The 26,267-nt window shown below is 36.1% G+C and overlaps 1 protein-coding gene across 2 annotated transcripts in view; it reads left to right on the plus strand.

Annotated features, from left to right (window-relative positions):
- The first annotated feature begins 850 nt into the window (after positions 1–850).
- Positions 851–26,267, plus strand: part of LOC149779685 (piwi-like protein 1) — a 105,443-nt gene continuing 80,026 nt past the window's right edge. The window contains exons 1-4 of one of the 2 annotated variants that reach the window (XM_089940529.1): positions 851–872; positions 14,083–14,226; positions 21,636–21,879; positions 25,985–26,199. In XM_089940529.1, coding sequence (XP_089796655.1) covers positions 14,119–14,226; positions 21,636–21,879; positions 25,985–26,199 — 567 coding nt within the window. In that variant the 5' untranslated portion in view covers positions 851–872; positions 14,083–14,118. Of the gene's footprint in view, positions 873–1,476; positions 1,575–14,082; positions 14,227–21,635; positions 21,880–25,984; positions 26,200–26,267 lie in introns of those variants that run through there. The other variant, XM_089940527.1, reaches the window with a different exon arrangement.

The following is a 26,267-nucleotide window of genomic DNA, read 5'->3' on the forward strand; positions in this document are numbered from 1 at the left end:
AGTTTTTCCTTTATTGGTTTGGACGCGATTTCAGTACGAATTTGCCCAATACCTTCAAGTATTTCTTCGCCGACGGGCGGAGGTTGAGCTGCAGCTATATCAGTTGGAAGATCTTGTAAAATCTTTTTTGTTTGTTTGGTTCTTTTAGCAATCTTTTCAGACTGCGTGGCGGTTTGTTTTAGTGTTGGAAGAATACCTTCATCCCCCAGTAAAGCTTCTTTGGTGACCGCCGCAGCCTTCTCAGTAGCTGTTGTAACGGGTTTAAATAATTCTTCTGCACCTGTTGCAAATTCAACTTGTGCCTGCTGACGTGCTTGTAATTTTTCTCTTACAGAATCTCGTACAGGAATAAATTTTTTTATTGCTTCTAGTCGCTCTCGAGCTAGTCTAGCGGAATATGCTTCTCCGATGTTGGCCATTATTGTTAACTTAAATTTTTAATTTCACTAGTACACTATTTAGTTAGAAAATATTCTCGCTGAGAGCAGCAGGGAGGGCGAATCCGGGGGAGATTTTCCTGGAAACCCACATCGCGATAACGGCCCCCGGGGAGGGGTATGATTTATACGATAAAACCGTTATTTTAGTAAACAGACACTTCTATTGTCGTATTTACTAGAAATAAGTTTTTTTTTTCCAAAATAAGGGTTAGAGTGTAAACTATTATCATAGAAGGGTTATTTTGCTTAAAAACTTTGTATGATTCGCCCTTCCTGCTGCTACAGTCCTAACACTAACCTCTTAATGCTGACCGCCAAGCGAGGCAGCTGCTAGTATCATTATTATAAGTCTTTGGTATGACTGGGCCGGGGCCTCCCGAATCCAAGGCGGACGCTCTGACCGCTAGGCAACAGGAGCAATCAAGCATTCATGTAAGTTTAGACACAAAACACAGTTTTAAATGTTTCTAACCCTGTCATAAATGCATTACAGGCAGTTTATATGATTTTCAGAATGGCAGAAAACTACATCGTTGTAATGACCAAGAAACGTTAGCAAAAGCACATAGATGTTAAGGAGAAGGAAATATTGATTCCTATTAAGATTATGTATTGTTATATTCACCATTGTTGCCATTTCGTAAGAAAGTACATTTCTTTTCCCATCAATATTATGGCCGCGAGTGGCGCTGTGATCAACCACTCCAAAACTAATGTTATAATCAAGAAAAGAAAAACGTGATACTCATAAATAAATAGTCACGGAAATAGTCTGCAAATATGAATAGTTTTAAGTTTTGAATTTCAGTACAGGTATAATGATAATTCAGCGTGGAAATGAACGTTTAATAAAACTTATTGTTTGCGAATTACTCCGCAATTTCTTCGCGAATGCTCCGAAACCAATAGAATACCGCGAAGATAATATTATTATTATTATTATTGAGAGAATTTGCACATTTGCACAGGAGAGAAGAACAGTCACAATCCCAAAGTTATTGACTAGGTGTTGAAAACAAAAAAAAAATACTGTTCACCGCCAGATCAAAACTTGACCTTTGATCCTAATGACCTGTATGCTATATTTAAAGCTGTAACCCCCTTACGAAGACACGCCGGTGGTGGAAGAACACGGTAAGAATAAATGTGAGGTTGAATGTTTGCATGGTTCAGAATGCATGTTTTGTTTTCTTTCACATATAATTCTTTCATTTTGAAACCAATGCAGGCATAACTTCATTAACCTTATATAGAATATTGGTTATCCTGAATTTCACATTAAGGGTAAAACGTTTGAATCAAACTTTGATGTACGAAATACCCGCTCGCAGAAAATGCGGCGCTTACAAACAGCATGCCATCAGCCGCCCCACCCCCAAATAATAATAATTATTCAATTTTAAAAAATTCGACCGTTCATTTAGATAATCTAATTCAAATCCCTATTAATGCGTCAACCTTTGTGTCAACTATCCAAGATATACCTCTGAAATTTGCATATTTCGTACATTTTATATACTGCCAAGGGACCAGTTACCGCCACATTATCCAAGTTTCTCAACGCGTTCTTAATAATTAGAAATATTTGAAAGTTATAATTCTATCCAATTAATCCTTACCTATTTTACGAATATTTCAAAAGAAAAATGTAATGAAAAACTTACAGTCATGCCTTACAGAATAACATAAAGTAACCATAATAACGAGTCCCTTCTTTCGCAGTGACAGTACCAGTTACCGCCAGTGCCGTTATTGACAATTAGAAATTGAGATATGATTTATTTCTGCATAATAACAACAAAACATTCATATTTCATGCCGCAGAATTCACTTTCTTCAAAAGGAAAATTCTACTTCACGTACAATTAGCAACCAACGCAACCGATAGTCATCATCTCTGTAGTTTTGACGGAAACCGACATTACGAATCGCGCATGCGTCACAATGACAACCAGCATCATAATAGGGTTTGTATCAAAACCGTATATATTTTAAACTTAAAGTCGATATCATATACACCACTTACACTTACAGTAATTATTTGCTTTGTACGTATAACTTCTTAAAAACTTAATCTTTTCTTCATCATTTAAGAATTACATCTTCATTTTCAGTGATTGGAAAGCTTAAAACAGCTTTATATATATATAGAGAGAGAGAGAGAGAGAGAGAGAGGGTTGTATACATTTGTAGGTTGCACATACCGATAAATTCTATATTCCAAAGGCTCCCTCTCTTTCCTCCAGTAGTTTACAAACAAGTTAACAAAAAGTAACAAATGAACATTAAAATGAACATTTAAATTGTCAATTGAAACATGTATTAAATGTGCATTTCCTTCAATTTAATTTGATTTTGTAGAGCAATAGGTACAAATAAAGTAAGTTTCATCAACATTTTCCTCATCTGTTAAACCAACACAGGCCAGGTGGTACCATTTCTCACATAAGTCACAGCAAATCCAATTTACATTTGACTCGTCATCAATAGTAGGTGGTTCGGCCTTGTTACATATCCCACATACATCGTTCTTTTTTTTTCTTGCTTGATGATTTTCTCCCCTTTCCATAGTATTTTCCTTTATATTCTTTCTCTACTTCTCTCTGTTTCTTTCTTTCCTCTCTTTGTATTTTCCTGCATTCAATCTCTTTTCTTCAGTTTTGTTAAGAAGATGCTGATAAAATTTATCACTAGTTATCACTCTTGCCTCAGTGATGCATCTTCTTTTTGCTGTTTGAGGCTTTGCAGGTACTGGGGGGAAAAGATCAGACAAAGCTTCGGGAATAATGCCTTCCTTCACTAATGGATTACCACCTAAGTAAGATCCACACTTGTCACAAGAATAATTGGATGCAGATGATGAAGTTGTAATCAAAGATGTTGAAGGTTTTGCTTCTATACATGTGGAAGTATTCAGATCTGGATATTTTAATGCGACAGTTTGGGATGATGTCAATGGGAACTGGCTAGAGTTGACTTTGAAGATGAACTGTGATGGCATAACTTGCGTTTTGTCAATTGCATCTGGATTCAGAGGATAAAGGCCAGACTTCAAAAAACTATCCTTAATTTTGGCTGGAGAGCACACATTATCAATTGCATAGACAAAATTACTGGAAACTTAGCTTTGTTGATAGTTTGATGCTGATTGATGAATCCAAGATTCAGAGCAATGGAATTGAATTTCATCTTTAGAGGCCCCATGATTCCAACATCTAAAGGTTGCAAAATGTGTGTACTGTGTGGAGGAAGTCCAATCAGCTCAATATGGTTTTCTCTGGCCAGTTTAACTACATCCAGGTTGATATGGCTGTCATGGTTATCCATAACCAGCAACACTGGGCGATCTTTCCCACAATTTGGAATGAACAGGTCTTTAAACCATGTCAGAAAAAGATAGCTGTCCATGTATCCAGACTCTGATGTTCCAAACAGCCAGTTACCTGGAACACCATCTTTATAGGCTGTATGGGGGAAAGATTTTTCAAAAATTAAAAACGTGGGAAGGACTCTACCATCTGCAGCAATACAGATGTGGGCAGTGATATGTCCAGATGATAACAGAGCTTGCTGATATGTGTGATGGCCCTTCACGCCAATGACTTTTTGTCGTGGCTTCTCCCTTCCGCTCCAACCAGTCTCATCACAATTAAATATTCTGTCTGGGTCCTTTTCTAAGCCAAGTTTCTTTGTGGTGTCCATCAAAAGGGCAAAATAACTGTTCATGACATTTTCATTGGACATGCGTGACCTCCCCCTATCAAGTTGTTCTGGTTCTCTCTCTCTGAGTTCTGGATGTCGGCTGAAAAACTTTCCAAACCATTTATTTGAGGGACCTTTCTCAGAGCTGAATAGAGATGTTCTTTCATTTTTCTTCATAATGGATATGATATACCCTCTAGCAATAGCCCTTGTCATTGGGAAACCTTGCTGTAGCATATACTTCATGTATGATACTAACGCATCTTCTTCTGTTGCATCCAGCATTCTGTTTGGTCCAGGGACATGTTTCAAATATCGACCTTTCAGAGCATCTTCGATTGTCTTCCTTGGAATATTGTATTCCCTGGAGGCCTGACTACAGGTGAGCTGTAACTTCTTCACAGACGAGACGGCAGACAATAGATCTTCTTGGAGATACTTTAAACGCTTTGCCATTTTTCTACAATAAATTATTAATTAATTCAATGTAGTGTTTCATTTGTAAATCACATTATATATATATATATATATATATATATATATATATATATATATATATACAGAGAGAGAGAGAGAGAGAGTGATAATAAATGGGAAGCAAAAATTAATAATAAGCTGATGTTTTGTTACGGTTACATCCCTTTTAAAATAGATGGTTTTGAGATGACCCCTATACTAGGAATAACTCGTGACAAGAGTTACATTCGTATAGGAACGCTGTACTACATCATTTGTTGGTGCGGTCATAGTAGTGTAAGTTCGAGAGATCCTTTGGTGTGTATATTATAAACAATGACTTTCAAGTGGATATTTTATTCTTGGAGGATACATTTATGGATGAATAAAAGTTTTTAAAACGTTTCAATAGAAATGTCATCAGCATGGATCTGAGGTCCCATATCCAATTGTTTTGTCATAGAGCTTACGTACGTACTAAAGTGACATTTATGGAAAAAAATTACCCCCCCCCCCATGATATTTACATAATCGAATTTAGGTCACTGGAGTTCACCAGTAATATTTTTCTTACCTTTATAGCTGGAATTATTTTTCTTCACTGGAATGAAGGAAACTGGCCTTGCAAAACTATCTTTATGCAGAAACGTAAAAAAAGCGAATGTGAGCGCGAGAAATATGACGTTGGCGGTAAGTGGTCGCTGGCGGTATCTGGTCCCCATGCAGTAGAAATGTTTTGTGAACATTCAGCTTTAAGAATAAATTGACTTTTTATAGGTTCCAGGTAATTCATAGCCCCCCTGTGCTTTTTTATCAACCCCCCAAACTTTTTTGCATGAAATACTATATTTTTGAGTCATACACAAGTTGAAATTATGTTGCTTTTAAAATGGAATATTGTCTGCTTAATTTGAGAGTGCAGATTACTAAAATGAGCCCATCTTTATATCTTTTCAAATAAATTCACAGGAAGCATTTAAACACATGTACTGTCCACCATTTTTACTATTGGTCTTTGGTCACTTTTTGAAATTTCTTGACCTCATGTTACTTCATGTTGAAAGTTGCATATTTTTTTTTACATATGGTTATATATAAATGTGTTGTGAACATTCAGCTTCAAGAATAAATTTACTTTTTCTATGTTTTTTATATCTGTAAAATAAAATCAATGACAAAAGGTTTTCCACTATGTTTTCATTACAGTAAGTCGGGATTTTTATAGTGCCAACTTAGGATGGTGCAACATTAAATTTTGGATGGCCTAAATTTGCGATATTTTCATGATAATTCTGACTATTGTTTTGAGCAATATTACATAGTTCATGAAATAAAGACAATTGTGGTATCAGACATAGAGAAGAAACTGGCACTGAGGTGGTTCTCAAGAAATATATATGATTATGTAATTGTTTAAATGGAGAAATACTACAATTCGATTCTATATTCCTTGGCTTATGATGACAATATTCATATTGATATTCACAAAAAATGGCATGACAATTTTAAATGAATTTGTTTTCATTCTTCAAAATTCCGAAAAATAGTTAACTTTTACATCTTTTCCTTCCCTATTAAACATGAACATTTTAATCTTAATACCAGTGAACTGTTTGTAGAACAGATGACATGACATTGATAATATCTCAGTGAATGACAGTATGTCTGTATAATTTGATTCATTGCTATAAACGTCTGCCTTTTCATACAATCAAGTTTTCGTGTGTTTTTTAACCCAAATTATGTCGTATTGTTGTCATTGTTTACATTTTGTGCATTCCCATGTACCGGGAAGAGTTACCGTTCTTGCTGGCATGGGTGACCATTGAAAAAGACGTAATTCTTGGGTTTTCTGCAAATATTTGTACACATTTTACAATTATTCTCGTAAAACGAACTCCAAAGTATTTTAAAAGTAGGCGTAGGTGAGCATATATGTTCATTTATTTAGTTTTTCAGTGTTTTGAAAAATTCGTTTTTCGTTTTTTTCCGCTGAATAAGTTGTAGAAATGGCCCAGTGTCATTTACGCTAAATATAGACATTTGACCTTTCAACCATGAACACATTTGGATGTAATAATGTTGTCTTTTTACATATTAAAGCAGAGAAAGTACCGGGTGTAATGAGGTTGACATTTTGAGAAGACGTTAATCTTGATCACCAGTGCCCTCTAGCGGCGTCCCCTGTTGCTAATTTTATCAACGACCAGAATATTGACGTCTTTTCCCTGACAGAAACGTGGCTAAAAACATCAGGCAATGAGCCCAAGTGTGCGGATCTAACACCCACTGGTTACTCCATCAAGTCGTTCCCCTGTAACTCTCACGGAGGTGGAATTGTTGTCGTCACAAAGAACTCCATGATCAAACGTCTTAACCACACCACAACATTCAATTTCGACCACACATCGTTGAACTAATCCAAACCACACTCACGCTGGAGCAAAGGTCAGTCCATTTTTTCTGCCTATACTGCCCTTCTCCTTGTAGAAAAAAACAAGCTGACTGAATCTCTCTTTTTGGAGCAGTTTCCGAATCTCCTGGAGTGTGGAAATTCGATAGGTGGCAACCTGATTATTCTTGGAGATTTCAGCTTTCACTTTGTCTGTCCCGGAAACCCAAACACATCAAAACTCATAGATTCCATTAATGTTTTCAACCTCAGTCAGTTAACCAACCCACCCATAAACATGGTCACATTTTAGACTGGATTCTTCATAGACCTGATGATAACATTCTACGGTCCTCTCTGGTATCCCATGACCTTGCATCAGATCACCTCTGCATTATATGCCATCTTGACATATCAGTCCCTAACCCTGCACCTTTATCTGCTACTAAGAGAAACATCCCTATGATAAATAGAACCTAACTAATGCATGACATCCAAGTAAACCTTGCTTACCTCCTACAGCAGAACAGGTCGATAACTGCCTGCGTTCATTGCTGGACAAACATGCCCCAGCTACAAAGTGCAGAGTATCAATTCAGAAGTGTTCTCCATGGTATAGCAGTGTTAGGGACCAGCTTCGCACTGCTAAAAGAGACCGCCGTAAAGCTGAGAGGCTTTGTCTTTCCACCAGACTCACTATTCATAAGCAAATCTATGAAGCCGCTAAGAAGAATGTCACAAATATAGTCCATGCAGCGAAATCAGCCCACTACACTACACTACTAAGATCATGGAAAGTTCCAGCTGCAAAGAGCTCTTCAAGATTACTAACAAGCTAATGTCAAGGAACAAATCTACACCAATTCCAACTACCTTCTCTCCAGTCGACCTTCGGACATGTTTGCAAATTTCTAACGTGACAAAGTAGAAACCTTTAGAGATAAGCTTGACACCACAATTTCTCATTGTCACCATACAGTTGGGATACATAATTTGAGCAGCAACCATTAGCAGCATTTGAACTTGTCTCTATGGATTTCGTACGTACAATCGTGATGAAGAGTGCACCAAAGTCATGTGAACTTGATCCAATTTTAACATCACTGCTGCTTGAGTGCTTAGATCCAGTATTGCCTTCACTAACTGATGTTATTAATACCTCTCTCTCATCCGGGGAATTCCCATCATTTTTCAAAACTGCCATTGTAAATCCTCTGCTGAAGAAACCAACACTAGACCATAATGATTTAAGGAACTACTGCCCAGTTTCTAATCTCCCATTCATATAAAAAATCTTAGAAAAGGTTGTTCTATCCCAGCTTGTATCTCATCTGAATTAATAGTCTTTTTAGCAATGTACAATCTGCATATCGCCCTTGCCACCGTAGTGAAACTGCTCTTCTAAAAGTAGTTAATGACATTCTCTCTGCTTTGGATAGTGGAAAGATTAAAGTCCTCACCATCCTTGATTCGTCTGCAGCATTTGACACAATAGACCATGATATATTACTTCACCGTCTCCAGCATGTATTTGGCATTAATGGTAAAGCCTTACTGTGGTTCAAGTTCTGTTTGGTCAACAGGAGACAAATTGTATCTGCAAATGGAATACACTCCAGCCCAGTTGATCTATGTTGTGTTCCACAGGGGTCTGTTCTTGGACCTGTTCTCTTCATTCTGTACACTCAGTTGCTCTCAAGTGTCATAGATCATCATCCAGTGTCTCACCAATTGTACGCTGATGACACCCAAATATACAAATCTAGCCACCCGACTGAAGTTGATGCTACCATCCAAGGTGTAGCGAGGTGCATTTCTGATGTGAAATCATGGATGACATGTAACGAACTGCAGATGAATGATGATAAAACTGAGGCCATTCTGATCACAACACAAAGACTTATCATTCACATCCTTTACCTCAAACAATAAATATCAGCAACACCAACATTAAATTCACACAATCAGTACGAAACCTAGGTGTTACTCTGGACAGTACTCTCACATTGCACCAATGTGTCATGAACATATGCAAGGCTGCATATTTTGAGCTGAGATGCATCAGCTCCATTCGCAAATATTTTTCACAGTGTATCCCCCAGGGGTGTATAATTGAGGGTATAAAAAAAAAACTTGGTGTCAGAACTGGGGGTCAAAAATGTATTGACAAATTTTCATATGACTTGTACTTTTTCATCTTGAAATTGGATATTGCAAATTGCACAACATTCTCTCTCTCTGAACATACAAATCAACATGCACAATTAACAAACAAATGCATTGTCCATTCAAAGAATAATTGTATTAGTTCATTTTTCTTTTAAAGTCATCCTTTTAAGTCTTAATATAACCAATATGAAGCAATATTATAGCCCAACACAGTACATACATGCCGATACAAAAAGCCAAATAAATCTTTTTCACAAAATGGCAATCAAATTACTGCCTTTCATAAAATGTGTACTATCATCGGTTTCATTTTACTTCTCCTAGAACAGAATTATCCAAATTTCAAGGAGGATAATGATTCATCTTCTTTCTAATAAGTTGCACTTGAACTTTAAAAACTTTAAGATCTATCTTTTATTGCAGCAAAGTTAAAAACCAACAAAATCTGCGATCACCCGCTGACTTTGTAATCCAAATAACGCATTTGTCTCTGCAAGTTTACTGATTTCTTTGTTGAGAAAGAATGTTTTGGGTTATCATGTGTTCTCCAGATATCTTGTGGCGAACGAGGGCAGATTGTTTAAAATTCTAAAACCCTGTCAAGAAAGGATTATCCACTTTTGCAGTCTTCGCAATCACGCAATCATAAATGACACCGGTAATCCTAATGTATGAATACCGTATTCCAGTCAAGGGCATTGTTTTCTCCATTTTTCATTAAAGTTAGATTCACAGTTACTCTTTTGTGTTCTGCTTCTTTCACTTTCTTTGCTAATGATTTTAAAACACTTGTGTGTTCATTAGTACTTTCAAGACTGGACTATTGTAACTCGATTCTGTCTGGTTCATCTCAATATCTGCTCTAAAAACTTCTGAAAGTTCAAAACACAGCTGCTTGGATCATAATTAGAGTACCATGATCAGAGCATGCCTCCTCGCATCTCTGTACCCTACACTGGCTATCCGTTCGATAACACATCAACATATGTCAACTTTGGTTCTCACAAGGATTTACTGGAGTCCAGCGGTGTATGTGTACATGTGGTTTGGATATTTTAACACAGCTTGAACAGTTTTTGTCATATCACTACAATGTCTGCAGTGTGACAGTTTATAATATCTAGCACTGGGGTGTCATGTTGTAGACTTGTAGCATTATGTCCCACCCAGTCGCATCCTGACACCAGGCTGAACATTTCTAATACTAACCTCTTAATAGTAGTACCTAGCTCTTTGGTATGACTCGGCTGAGTTGGAACCCGCATCCGAGGCAGAGATGTTTGAACAACAGGACAATCCTGTCTCTAGTGTGTGTAGTGGTGAACACTAATGACACTTGTATTGCCTTCAAAGCCATGTTGAGTTTATTTTTGAGATGTACCAAGTGCAGCATTGTGTGACTAATAATAAAGAGTAAAACTTGGGGCTTGTGGAATTTCAGTCAGGGCTTATGTCGGTGTCTAAAAGTTGTTTTCTTTGAGCACTGATGTGACCTCAAAATCAAGACTTAGACAAAATGCCATATGCAAATTTGGAGAGGTATTTTGGGGTTACGTTGCAAATTGACGAAGATTGTAATGAGATTCAGAAGTTGATGTTGCTAGACCTGATGGAACAGTAGCCAAGTGTAAGAAAGTGTGTGATGCATGGCTTATGGGGCCTTCCATTTAGTATGTACACAAAAATCTGGCAAAGCTTGACCCCTCCCCACTCCCTATGCACATGCATACTTTTTTACACACACACAACCCCCACCTGCATACGTACACTTGACGCACTCCTCTCGAATTCTATGGAATGGCCTATATTTAATCCACACAGAAACCATAAAGGATTAATAATATTAACGTGTTTAATAAAACAGTCCATTGGCATTGAATGTTTGGCTGCATCAAAGAAATAAGCCGTGTAACTTTGTCTAGTGTCTGCAAAAATTCAAACACTGACTGAACTCGGTCGAACAGGTTACGTATTAGACAAAATATTATCAAGGTTTCATCCCCCACCCACATTTCATATGTGTACATACTTTATCAGTAGCCCCCCCCCCCCCCCCCCCCATACGCAAGCATTTTGGTTATCCCCCATGCGTACATACTAAATAGATGGCCCCTTAGTGTTTGGAATAAGGCCTTTCCTTACCAAAATAGGAGTTCTGGACTTCTACTTTAATATCCTAGCAAGACCTCTGTTTAAAAAAAAATTATGATTTCTTATGGGACCGGGGGGGGGGGTAGAAGAAGCATTTATTGTATTATATATGGTAATCTTGCTGTACCTAAATACATTTAGTTTGATACTGTATATTTGAACTGTGGTCTAGGTGACTTTACACAGGCTTTAGGGACTGATAATTAAATATCACAAACTAAATGGAACTTTTGCCTATCTATTGGGGGAGTTGCATTCGTGCTGTTTTTTTTCATCACAGATGTTTCCCTAAAATGAAAATGGACTTTGCCACTCATTTTTACAATTCGACTTACTTTTCTGCATGCTTTTGAAGTCTTTACTCAGGTGCCATATAGAAATCACATTTACTTAAATAGTACTTTAACTCCTGCCTCACTATATGTCTATAGTAACTTTCACAAATAGTTGTAACGTCCACCAGTGATGACTGATGTCCTCAACCTTCCATGGTTTGTCTCTTAATGACAGCCCAGTGCAACACTTTTTTTTTCACATTTAAAACACCCCTCTCAGCCAACTTTTTTCAGTCATATAACATCCAAGTTTGCATCATCAAACCAGTTTTTTGTGATATCTGGTGCCAGTTATTTTCAGTTTAGACGGGTCCGCTATGTATGTATTATCAAAATAGAATGAATCTATAACGCGGTGTCACATTCAAGAATCCCGTCTGTTTTCTTGGAACTGTTTCAAGTAAAATTAGTGCAAAATTTACCATATTTACCCATGTGTTCAATTTTTATTACATTTTTTCAGTTTTTATATAACAGAGTTCTTTCTTATTTAAATTTTTCAGTAAAAAATTTCATTCTGTGTAATTGTCCATTTCATTCCTTTTTTCCCTTCATGTTACCCCACTCCCTCGATAACTTGTGCCCTGATAACTCGCAAACCTGTTTTTAACGTGGAGTTGGGAGTGGATCCCATTTTTTAAAAACAGAACATGCCCAAACATTTATCCCTTTTGTTGAACTTGAAAACTGCAATCAAAATTTGCAACAGAAACTCTTACATATCGTTTGTTTTAGCGTTGTAAACTTTAGATAGGACCTGGAAATTTTAATTAACCTTATGAAATATCAATTTTCAATAAGAAGTCATATAATTTGTTACATTTTCCTTTCAAACGACATTTCTTGGTACATCGCAATTAACAGTATTCAAGGACATTTCGATCAATGAAAATGTTTTGCCTAGTGGAGGCACTAATTTAATAAATAAATAACAATTTATTTTTTTATCAATTGAAAATTGTGTTCTGGTTCTATCTTTTAGTTCCTTTTAAGTGTAATCATCATAAAAGTGATACGTCATCTTGTAAACAAATGTAAAATGTGTCAATCTACTTAACAGTTGTGTCCGCAAGCATAATTAACCTAATTAAGTGCCCACAATGTATTGATATCGGACTAATGGAGGCATTTGTTGTATTGTTGCACTAAATAAAATACAGGCCTCCTGTTCTATTATCACGTTAATTACGTATTTTGAATCAAATAAAGGAGGTTGAATAAAAGAAAAGTTAGAAGGCATACAAATCATGCATGCTTAAGAACCAGCGGCCCGGTCGTATGTCAGGTAGCTCATTTCATTTGATAAATCAAACACTTATAACTTTTATTGTGTACGTAATCTTGTTAAACTACCTTAAATTAACCTGTTCAGTCATAACTGTGATTAAAGATAGCAAGGCAACCAAGCAAAAGAAAGCTTCGTAAAACAAAGAGCTTTGTTTCACAGATAAAGGCCATTGTGGGACAAACGAGTTTCAAGGATAAGTTGAACTGCTGCTTGCAATGAAATTATGGCATCAATCAGAGGTCTCGCTAGGATTTTAAAACTCGGAGTCCAGGACTCCCATTTTGGTAAAAATAGGAGTCCCACCATCAAAAGTTGCAGTCCCTTCTTTCCTACAGAATCAACACAGATGTGAGTGCATCTATTTTTAGATGGAGAGGTTTTCATAATGTAATCAGTCACTATAATATAGTTTGATTACAACAGTCCATTGACAGGATTGCACATTTATGGTTTATTTATTTGTATATGTACTTGTAGTAATTTTTGTCACCCACTTGCGAACATATCTTGATTCTGAGGTCACGTGCACTGCTTATTCCGCTACATTTGGAAATGAACACAATAACAAAAGCTAAAGTTGTTTATTTGATGTACTTTTATAAATGACCACATGTACATCTCTGGGTCATTCTGCCTGCGAATTCAATCACTGTAAATATCAGTACATTTTCCCACCCGGTCACCAGTCAAAGCCTTTGAACGTGCCACCCAGCTATTGCATCGTGTTCTTTTTTCTGTATTCTTATAAAATGGCAACATGTATGTATCAAGGGGTCTTTAAGTCACTGAATTCTGTCATTGAAATATCAGAACAGCTAATTGATCAACACATTTTCCCACAAAGCAGGTGGCTGAAGCAGGACTGGCAAGTCTTTGAATTTTTCCGCACACCTATTACATGCATATGGAGGACTCTCGCCTCGGTGATTTTCTGCGTCCCAGATCAAAAATTGGCGTACAAATATGCATAATTAAGCATTTCCGAGATCTCTGATCAATATTTTGCTAATTGTATTTCCCTCAGTACAAAATGATGAAAACAACTTGTTTAGAGATTTTCATGCCATTTGCAGTGTTATTTGTTGTAAAATTAATACTGCTTGGTTTGATTCTGCCATTTGATAAATACTTCTATTTTTGTTTTTGCAGAAAATTACAACTTGAAAAGTGTGAATAAAGTGTAAGATGTCTGGTCGTGCACGAGGACGAGCGCGTGGAAGAGCAAGAGGAGGGACAGATGAGCAGCAGGCTCGTCGACCTGGAGAGCCAGAACAAGCTGCAGCTGCCCCATCAGTAAGTCAGTACTCTGAAGTATGCTAACATATTGTAAGCGACCTCTAATTCCTGTCTGCTAGGGAGGGTTAATTGAAGAAGTTCCACTCAACAGTAAAGTCAACCAAAAATGTTTAATGAACGTAACATAACTAAGAAACTGGAACAATGTTACCAGTACACAATATTCATTGGAATAAGACCAATATACTCCTGAAACACTCGTTGCTTGCACTCTTGTATTGTAACAATTTGATACTGACATTAATTTCCGATGTCTTGTTCCTGGATCTTTTCAATACAATATCTCAGCACATAATAGTCTGGTTCAATGTTAAAAAAATAATGATTGGAAATCATTGAGTGACCCCAACAGACGAGAGTTGAAGATTTGCTTTGTATTCATTTAACCCAGGTTACCAATGTGGTGGGAGATAACTGCATGATAATTCTGAAGATTAATTTACTTACTCAACATTTCAACGTAATTTTCCAAAATGCTTGCCTCTGCATATTGTTAAAAACATGTCCATTCAAATGTTAAAAGTATTTCTTATTTTACTAGCTTTTCACCTAATTAATGTCCAGAGAATTCAGAGTATTATTATTACTTTGTCAGTCCTATACTATTTAGCAGTTTGTATATGTCATTACCTAAAAGGAGTATTGGACTTAACAGATGTTAGTTCTGGTTTTGAATTTGACCGCACTCTGCAGTTATCTGACATGTACTGTTTTCTACTCCAATATATAACCATTGGTTGTATACCACGTGACATTACTGAACCAATCAGAAATCTCATACCGAATCTGCCAACGAATCAGATGTGGCAAACTGGCAATCCTCAGTCTATTGCAAATCTTGCGATATCAACCACATATGAATAAGGTTCAGTATATTCCAGCTTATAAAATATTCTCACATCTTATATCTTATTCTGTACAAAACTCTTAGACCAAAAAAAACCCTGTATCCTAATATTTCTATATAGTTTTCAGTAGCAAAACAGTTCTCAAATGGATAAACTGTGGCAAACCAATGACATGGTATAATGATACTAAAAGAATTGCAGTTGCTGGGGAGATTGCAACTATGCACAAAACAAATTGCATTACTCAATAAATCCAACAGTTTTTATATAAAGTCTGTATATTTAAGATATTACTTTCGGCAATATGTTCACTGTGACTTCATCTGAGTGTAAATGTATGTGAATCACATACCTGTAATATCGAACCGTCGAGGTCATGGGTCACAAACGAACAAAACTGGTGTCCATAAGAACTTGACTCGATCATTGAAAAGTTCGTTTGCCGTGAAGCATGAACAACCTGAAACTTCATATTTACTACACGTGTCGTGACGTTCCCATAAAGCAACCACATGATGGAGAAACAAATTTGGTATTAAATGAGGTAACACAAGCATGTAATTTGTGCAAGAAACGGTGCTGAATGTAAAATGTCAATCCTTGACAAGCCAAGTGTAATATAATGATCAACATGGTAATAGCTAAAACATATTGAGAGATTTCCTACATACATAATAAATATGGGATTACCTAACTAGTAATTCAGTATAATCTGACTCCATGAACCGCAGGAAGTCTTGAGAACATGCCTATGAAGTGGGGAATTATCAAAAATAGGGAGCAGTTATACGTAAAAGTTCATGTAACCACAAAGCAACTAATATGCCACAACTACATGCTCCTGCACTGCCCAAGGTCCAATGAGCTAAACATGCAACACTAATATGTTAAAGGAAACATCTCGAATAACATAAGGAGAATTCACATACATTAGTAAAATCCACCCCAACCATTATGGTACACAACTGGTTAATCCTGAGTCTATTACAATATTAAACTTGTTTGTCTCGTAAGAATTCACCTTTTCTATAACATCAGATTGTGCATTTTGAAAGATTTGCCTGTACATGGCAAACTGACATTCTTGCATGTACAGTATAGTATTTAATATTTCATAAAATTGTGATTCCTAAGATCCACTGCACATCTCAATACAAGCATTGACAAATAGAGTTTCAAGACTGCCAGAATGGTATCCCTCTACAAATTTTAACAATGAAAATTTTCAAATATAAAAAAAAAATACACAACTTAGTCCTTTCATTCCTTGATATATAATGTCTAACCTGAGTATCGAGTTGTTGACATTTTAAAGATAATGGAATGAGGTCACGGGTTTGAACTCCAGCCAAGTCATATCATATACTTAAAAAAATTGTACTGGCAGTTGCCTCACTTGACACTCAGCATTAAGAGATTAGTATTGTGTTATGTATATTGAATATGTATTGCTTGTTGGGTCTTTTGTATTGATAATGTGCTGTATGTTATGCAGGGTTGGCACTGGCTTTAAAAAAGTTGTCCCCAACCTCAATATTTTGTCGCCAGTTTTCCAAAATTGTCACCATTTTCATAATACAGTCCTATCCGTTTATCTCAGCATCCTCAGGTCCAAGGTAATATTGATGACATAAGCGGATGTTTATGTAAGGGGTGGTGTCTGAAAATAAATTGAACTTTCACATACAATTGAAATTTTTAAGAGATCATCAGTGACTAGGATTTAAATGAAGACAGTTAATCTGAAATACACTTGTATATTGACAACTTACATTTGTGTAGTACACTCCACAGCATGTTAAATAATATACCTGCATATGAAGAATCCATGAATTAGAGTAGTTGATCATGTTAGAAAAATTCACGTATCAATCAAATCCCATTAGACAACACAACTAATATATATAAAAAGAGGTAGTCCTCGTTTGTTCAATATCCCATTGTCAACAAACACTTTTTCGGAAACAATTCACTCTATTTATTATCCTAGTAGCATGTGCTGTATAGTTGTTTATATCCTATATGTATTGGCCCAGAGTTTGGTCAGCTTGAGACAACTATCATCATGCAGAGGCTGCCAAGGGGATGAAGCTATTCATAGGGAAATGAAAATGTGTGAACAAATTAAAAAGTAACATTCTTGCAAGAAGTCCCGCCTGCATTTAATTCAGTGGCCAGATATAAATTTTTTCAAAATATTGAAACTTTAATGGGGGTTTTAAACCGCCTTCTGTAACAATAGTAAGCATTAAAGATGCTCATGGGTACCCGCCCATTAATAATAACCTGGGTAATAAAATGGGCAGCCTGGTACCCGTTTGAAGAAAAAAAAGTATTCCAAGTTAAGTTCGAGATATAAAATAACGATTGCAGTTCGAGTCTTGTCTCTTGTGCGCATTTATTAATAGTCACAAGAGCTTGTATGGCTGTTTACAATTTACTTGTCATACATATAGTAGTAATACAAGGGAGGACATTTCTCACGTGACAGAATCAGTAAGTACTGATTAACCCTTTACCTCATAAAAGCGTCTTTGGACACCCCTACTCCATTCGCATGGAAGCGCCTTTTGACGCCTGCTGTAAACATCAGCCATTTTGAGCTAGTTTTCGTAGCACCACACACCCCTATTACATACATTCATTTCTGCAAATGACAATTACGTCAGATCACTTGGTCGCTATTCATGCACTGGTTGATATCTGCTATTTAAAGTGACTGGGTCGTAATCTCCACTCTCGAAAATGGCAGCCACGGATTTCATTCAGTACGTACGAAGTTTTCATGATTAGAATAACAACCACAAAAGATTCAATAAATTAGGTAAAGTCTCTGATATTGATGTAGGCAGCAATTATCAAATTCAGATGATTTAATGATGTAGACGCACTTGAAAACCTTGTAAATTTTGAGTATCTGAAATGGCAGCTACGGTTGGTCATGCTGCCTCACTGTCATGATGGTAAACAAGTTCTCTTTCAATTTTGAAGCATATAAAAAAATTATTCTGTGAAAAATAATTACACAGCTATAACAATCGGACTTTACTCTTAAATTTTTCCATATATATGTGTACCAAAAAATGTAAAATGGTTAAAATTGCTGTTAAACCTAACATAAACTACATTGCTTAACAGTTCACAGGCAGGATTTCATGCACTACTTACAAAGTTTTCACGATTAGAATCACAACCACGAAAGATTCAGTAACTTAGGTAAAGGCTCTGTTATTTATGTAAGCAGCAATTAATTTTTATTGATTATCAAATTCAAATGACTTAGTGATGTAGACGCAGACGAAAAACTTGTAAATTTTCAGTATGGGAAATGGCAGCTACGGTTGGTCAGGCGGCCTCACTGACATACGGTGAATGAGTTCTCTCTCGATTTTAAAGCACATAAAATATTGTTCCGTGAAAAATAATTACACAGCTATAACAATTGGACTTTACTCTTAAATTTTTCCACATGTAATAGATGTGTACCAAAAACGTAAAATGGTTAAAACTGCTGTTAAACGTAACACCACTACATTGCTTAACAATTCACAGGCAGGCCTATGCGTATGCGGTCGGCTAGATAACATTCGTTTAATTATAGCGTGCTGCACTTTGTAACTATGCTTTATGAGGTAAAGCGTTAAGGAATATTCTATGAAATAAAATATAAATACATCCTACAATTCATGTAAAAGAAAGCACAATATAAATGTCCGGTTTGACTAAGGCCATTTTTGTGGCCCTGAAGCGAGTGAGTATTAGCTGTTCAAGTCAGGACCACTGTTCACATTTGTTTATTGGACTCTTTCTTAGCGGGAAGCCTAAGGCAGATATTTTGTCACAACAAAGGCAACACAGAACACTGAAAAAATGTATTAAAAAATTTACCACTTATGTTAATATGGGGGATTCTTGAATGTGAAACCACTTGTCATAGATTCGTTCTATTTTGATACTGCATATGTAGTGGACCAGTCTAAATTGAAAACAAATGGCACCAGATATCATTTTTTTAAAAAATGGGCTGTACTGATGTCACTGTTGGATGTTATGACTGAAACATATTACAGGAGATGGATTTTGCTAAACTTAAAAATATGTTGCACTGGACCATTAAGGGACGAACAGTGTGGCAGGTTGAGGATATTAAAACAGGTGTCATTTGTGGACTTTATGACTATTCCCAAAAATTACCACAGACGTGTCCTGAGTAGACTAATTATAATGATTGTTACGGATAAATACTTTATCCACTTCATTTATCTCCTACATCATGGCTTTTCCTTTGTATCTTCATGCTGTAAGATCTTGAAGCAGAAACGTTTGTATTTCTTGTGTTAAGACTTAAGTATTATGATTTTTATTTCTTGTGTTAAGTATTATGATTTGTATTTCATGCGTCAGTTATTATGATTTGGGTGAAATTATTTGTTCAAATAATTTTTCACTGGAAATACGAAGTGTTCTTGTATAACATTCTTGGGCAGAAACATTAACTGGGAATTGTAGTGAATTCAAGTAAGGACATATTGGACATAGCTGCCAAGTGTCCCATATTTTGGTCCTTAAGATGGGTTGCAGTTTTCATTATAGAACAGGCACTTGGTTCCATTGTGATTGAAATGTATTGTGTGTATATAGGAATAAAGTTCTACAGTATGATTGGTTCATTTGAAATTGAGGCTGCTATGCCCGTCCTTATCTGCCATATTGGATTTTGCAAACAGTTACCGCTGTCACTGTATCTCATCTTCATAATAATATTCAACTTGTAATCATGTTGAATAGGAAAGCAAAATATTCAGAATTTTCTTTAGGAAAGACAAGAAAATGGAAATGGAAGGACATTTTTGCTTTCTTGTTTAGATTTGTGAAACCATCTAGTAAAGGAGAAAACTTTACGTTTTGCAAATTGTGTTATGTGTTTTCGTTATATGGCATGGAGGCACCCATGAAATACAAGAGCACAAAAAGCTAATAAACATCAGGCTGCTGCTTCATCATACACAACTCAGGCAGCACATCAATAACTTCAGCATTGGATCTTATTTCAAACACCACTGAAATTAATTGAAACTTTATTAATTAGGACTTGTTATAGAACATTTTGGACTATTTGGGATTTAAGTTCTTAGTGCATTTTCACTTTGTATTCAAGGTAAATTATTTTTTTAATTTTGCACTTTTCTATTTAGTTTAAGACCATAGAGTCATAATAAGTTACTTGCATACCTTCTAATGTACCCACATTTGTCAAGACTCTAATTCCTGAGGACAGAAGCGAGATGTACAAGTCATCTTCAAAGCTAGATGTACAAGTCATCTTCAAAGCTGAGTACCTTGGACCACTCAGCATTATAGGGGTGGGTGGGTGGAAGGTTCAGTATATGCAGTAATGCTGTATAACGCTTCACCACCATAGTTGCACTGTGGTACCAACTAAGAATAAATGTTTGATAAATGTAAAACTGAATTGCACAAAGATTCTAATAAAGATAAACCGTTACAAATAAGTTTGAACTTGAAGTACATCAAGATAAAATACATATCAGTGTTAAACCTCAGTAAAATATAAAACGCTGTCTGGCATTTCTGCGCACATAAGGTTTCTGTCTCTAATATTGAAGCAGAACGCATACCGGATTGACGAAAATAAAATACTGCAATGCTTACCATTTGAAAAGAGGCAATTCTCACCAGAATATTCTGTTCAAAATAATATTATTTTTGGACTCACAGGATACCACCCCATGTGTTTTCATGACTCGAAATATGTAGGCCTATTCTTTGCCCAGAAATGAAATACATTTCTTTGGACTGTTTCTGTCAGCTGTTCAGTTGAGTAATATATGTCAGGTTTATAGCTAGTTTCACAAAATTCAACGTAACAATGCCAATAAATGGCAAGAGATATTAAGCAAACTAAACCAATCTTTTAAAAAATAAATAAAAGTTCAACATTTTATAATATAAAAAAGCTATTTTATGGAAGAGAAACAACAATGAATAGGATGTAATGTGTTCACAATGTCTTGTTTATGGGGAAAAATTGCTAAAGAATTTAGAAACAGACTATATGCCGTGGAATTTCGTTCCAGTGGCAAGTTGATATGTTTAGTTGCAGATTTTGTACATCTCAGTCAACTTCTTGGAAAATTGGACTTTTTTAAGGTATACATTTCCATTTTTTAAATAATGTATTTATTTGTATGATTCTAAAAGATACATAGTAAATAGGTTTATCTGTGTTAGGGGTTCATGAAGGTCATGGAGTGGGTCTTCATGTTAACATTTAGAAATCACATTTTCATATGCATTTTGAGTTGAAATGTGGATATTTTTGTACCCTTCATGAATCTTCACTTTTCTTAATTAAAGTATGATTGTTCTTTCTTGATACTTAATGGATTTTTGACCCAAAATAATGCACTGATCCAATGTTTATAGAAATGATGAATCCTTGCACAGAATTACCCGGCACATAATTGGCTGACATGGTGGTAAAGGATAAAGATAAATGTAAAATTCTTTAAAGATTCGATGATGATATTGTTTCAGCCTCCTGTGATGCCACCACAAGAAACTCAAGCCCCACCTCCAGCAAGCGGGAGGGCATCATACCGTGGAGGTGCAAGGGAGCCTCGGCCTGGTATGGCCTCAGGAGAGGGTCTTCGTGTGCCTACCGAGGAGCTGGGTGCAATGACAATAGGAACAGGAGAGGCATCCGAAGTTGGCAGGAGGAGACGTGAATTCCGCTACGTTGAGGCCCGGACTAGACCAGCCCATATTGTTGATAAACGAGGTCTGGACTGAATTTATTGTTTTCGATAGTTAATTTACCAGTGGTTTGATGTATGAAGCATTACATAGCTGAAGCTAAATTATGCCCATTTATGGCAGTGTTGCCGTCTGTAACACCATCAGAGGCTTGATCAGTTCATGGTGTAGCCCTGCATCTGTCATATGGTGCACCTCAGTTGCTGATTTGACCATAACAACAACAAAAACTCTAGACCAATTTCAAACTGATTTTGCCTAGAGCATCTGGCATGAAGTACTTAAAAATTTATACCAAAAATGTCCATGTGTCTGCCAATACTAAATAGTCTTCTCCAAACCAAACTCAGTGAATAGAATTTTACAAATCTTGATAGAAATTGAGATTGACATCATACTGTCATGAAGACCATTGAAATTTATACCAGTGATGCCAGTCGGTCATTAAATACATTCGTTGTTGCCAGAAATGGAAAAACCGTTAAGTGACTTCACAAATGTCCTCAACATACTTGACCAAATTTGAATGGAAGCACCTGCCATAGAAGTCTTTTATGCAAATGTCACTCAGCATACTTGACCAAATTTGAATGGAAGCACCTGCCATAGAAGTCTTTTATGCAAATGTCACTCAGCATACTTGACCAAATTTGAATGGAAGCACCTGCCATAGAAGTCTTTTATGCAAATGATGCAGATCACCACCAGTTAATGCTGCTGTAGCTGGGTAGAAAAACTTTTGGAAACATGGACAAATTTGAAGGAACTTGACAGAAATCATTCTGGCATAAAGAGCTTTCAGATTTATAGAAATCAGTCTGGCATAAAGGGCTTTCAGATTTATAGAAATCATTCATTCTGACATTAAGGACTTTTAGATTTATAGAAATCATTCATTCTGGCATTAAGGACTTTCAGATTTATAGACATTGTTCTGGTATAAAGGACTTTCCGATTTATTTAAGTTATGCCAATCCATTAGAATTGACATATGGCATAGGTTTTTTTTAATCAAAAATTGACAAATGCTGGTGTGCTATCAAATATGAATAATGTGAACCTTTGAACAGTTCTACTTGCACAGTACAGATTGCAAGTTTTTTCGGAACCGTGCACATCACAGAGAGAGAGGAGAGGGTTAAGAAAAAAACCTGCACCATATCTCCATGCATCCTGACAGAGTTGCCGTGGCTGCTCGCTGAAAATTGCTCTGCACACCACTCTTTATTGCAGAGTCATCAAGGATGACCACCGTGGAGTGGATGATGTCTCTATCACATGGGCATGGTTTACTGTGTACGATTTTGCAAGCATGCTCTTAGAGGTTTTTGACGAGAGAGAGATAGAGGTGCCAATTTATCTGCATGGTTAACAGATGATTATACACAGTTCTAGTTCTGATGAAGCTTATTTAATAGATATGATGCCAGATCAGGCTAGACAATATTAAAGGTCACTTGCCACCTATATTGTACAAACGTGTCATATTATAGTTATAAAGAAAACGCATTGGTCATGTAAGCACACCATAAAAATGTTTAATTAGACTTAAAACTCCGCTTTATAAAATGAAAAAATGATTCGGCAATCTCCGTAAACAATCGGTAGTGTCCGCGTGCCAAAACCGGATATGACGTACATTTATCCCTTCTATTCAACCTAGCCGTTCAAGTGCTTAATTTCCCCACGTAAATGTCTGTGATATAGCGTACGATCGTGCTTTTGTACTGCAAATATGGTGCACTGTGTTACATACGGATGTAACCAAAATAGTGATGATGGGAAAAGACATTCTTTCTTTTTCCGTAAAACCATGTTTACCGGAAAAAAGTATATTTAATCTGTGGGATCGAATAGAGGAGGGATGGGAAAGTTGTATCATTTATGCCGCATTATAGTGAATTTGGCCCGAAGACAATTCGGCCCATCTCGAAATATAATTTGGCCAAACTTAACAATAGTTTGTACGTTCATTTTCTTCAACAAAAGAGTAGATTCAATGTAAGATAGGTTTTAGGGGGGAAAAAACTAAATTTAAACAAACTATTTTGATATGCTTTGAAAGAAAATAATCATACTTCGTAACGTACATATTTATGAGAGAAAACACAAACTGACATATCTTGCTTGTTCTAATTAAAATATTTATATACATTTTTTATGCTAACAAATATATGCATCTGCACAACGGCGTTCTCAGTTTAAGTCTTCCTGTCAAATTATTAATAATCATTTATAAAACAAAAATACGTAACAGATAATATTCTACATAATGCGTATAGATTTTGCAAAGGGTATTGTACAAGAGATATTATAACAAATATACTTAAGTTTAGGCTTCACGTTGTAACACAGCTGCATACAATACATACTAGATTATACATGAGAGGGGGGGGGGAAGAATAATATTGAGCATTTTGTCAGTATTTAGTTGCTGCAATATGAAGCTCTTACCAGTTAATTTTATTGTTTATATTTTTCAAGGTGTCTTAGTGTTTGCGCGAGTAAACTGAAAGCTTGTCATTACTTGTCAATATTGTCAATCATATTTCCTCCATTATTCCGTACAAATTAGAAAGGAAACAATTTTGTGTTTAATTTGTGCCCCCCCACACACACACACACACACATACACACTCATGGTACAAAATAAATTGATAAACATACACTTGTTTGAAAATAAAATGAAAGAAATTAATATTGCATTGTTATCATATATTCCTTCTGTTTTCATTATGCGAAAATTATTTTTTAAAAATATATGTCCACGAACTCCGTATTTGTGTATCGCTTATGTCAACAAACAAAATCGCAAATTTGGTTCCTTTGGATTCTTTAAGTGTGCCGATTTCTTTCATCTTTTTTTTTTTTTATAAAGTCTGCCGACACAGGGAAGCCAGGATTGATTCTTTTTACCTGTATTAACAGGAATTTTCGAAATAAATTGAAACATGGAACAGTTTTGAAAGCGACACAATCTAGTGCGTCTTGCACGCATACCAATATAAGGCTGAACAGTAAATTAGTTTTCATTAGTTTCGTCTAAAATATTCCCTATCCGTAGTTTATAGTGTTTTATTTTTCAACAACAAGAAGCATGTACTTCGTCTTGTAGGGATAAATGTACGTCCTTTCCGGTTGCGTCCTCTATAGGTGGGAAATCGTAACTAAGGGGAAGTAACAGCGTTGTATACTTATATTTCGAATAATTAAATTATTATTTCTTCTTTACCGTTGATAATTTTTTATTTATTTTTGTGCGAGTATAACTATTTTTAATTATGTAATGAAAATCTGATATAAATAAGAAAATGTTGGAGGATGGCCGGTGACCTTTAACATAGTCACAGCGCCTCAAAAACTACTAATACTACTGTACTTTTTTCCATTTACAAAAGGTTGATTTACACCTTTTAACCATTTTACATTTTTGGTACACATCTATTATGTATGGAAAAATTTAAAGTAAAGTCCGATCATTACAGCTGTGTAATTATTTTTCATGGAAGTATTTTATGTGCTTTAAAATCTTGAGAAAGCTCTTTCACTGTCAAGTCAGTGAAGCTGCATGACCAACCGTAGCGGCCATATTTCATACTCGAAATTTACTAGTTCTTTGTCTGCGTCTACATCACTAAGTCATCTGAATTTGATAATTTTTAAAAACTAATTGCTCCCTACATCAGTATCAGAGCTTTTGCATAAGTTATTGAAGCTTGTGATTCTTATAGTGAATAGTACTGAACGAAATCTGTGACCTCCATTTTTGAGAGTGGAGAATACCACCCAGTTACTTTAAATAGCAGATTTTGACCAGAGCTTAAACAGCTACGTCATCTGACGTAATGGTCATTCACATCAATGAATGGGGTTTTCCCTGAAGGTGGCGCTACAAAAACCCGCTAAAAATGGCTGATGTTTACAGCAGGCATCCAAAGGCACTTGTATGCGAATGGAGTAGAGGCGTCCAAAGGCGCTTGCATGAGGCAAAGGGTTATTGCTTTTCATGCAAATCCTTTGAGTTCCATATATTACTTTGAACCATTTTCAGCTTGGAATACACCCTTGTATGATAATCCATTAGTAGATGCTGACCATCTGTATTACAGCTTGTTTGTACTTCATTGCAGGTACGGTAGGGAACCAGCTGCCACTGATTACAAATTTCTTCAGAATGGAGCGTGCCCCAGACTGGCATATGTACCAATACCATGTGGACTTTAATCCTGTTGTGGATTCCAAGAGGATGAGAATTGCTCTGCTGCTACAGCATGAAACCCTGCTGGGAAGGACAAGGGCTTTTGATGGAATGGTTCTCTTCTTGCCAATTAGGTTACAGGAGCAGGTATTGTATGATCGTTTATTGTTTAGTGAATACAAGCATATTTTCACATTCTAACTTTTTTAAGATTC

Source organism: Sinohyriopsis cumingii, chromosome 17 (assembly GCF_028554795.1).
Source record: "Sinohyriopsis cumingii isolate HCF-2022 chromosome 17, ASM2855479v2, whole genome shotgun sequence".
Lineage (NCBI taxonomy): Eukaryota > Metazoa > Mollusca > Bivalvia > Unionida > Unionidae > Sinohyriopsis > Sinohyriopsis cumingii.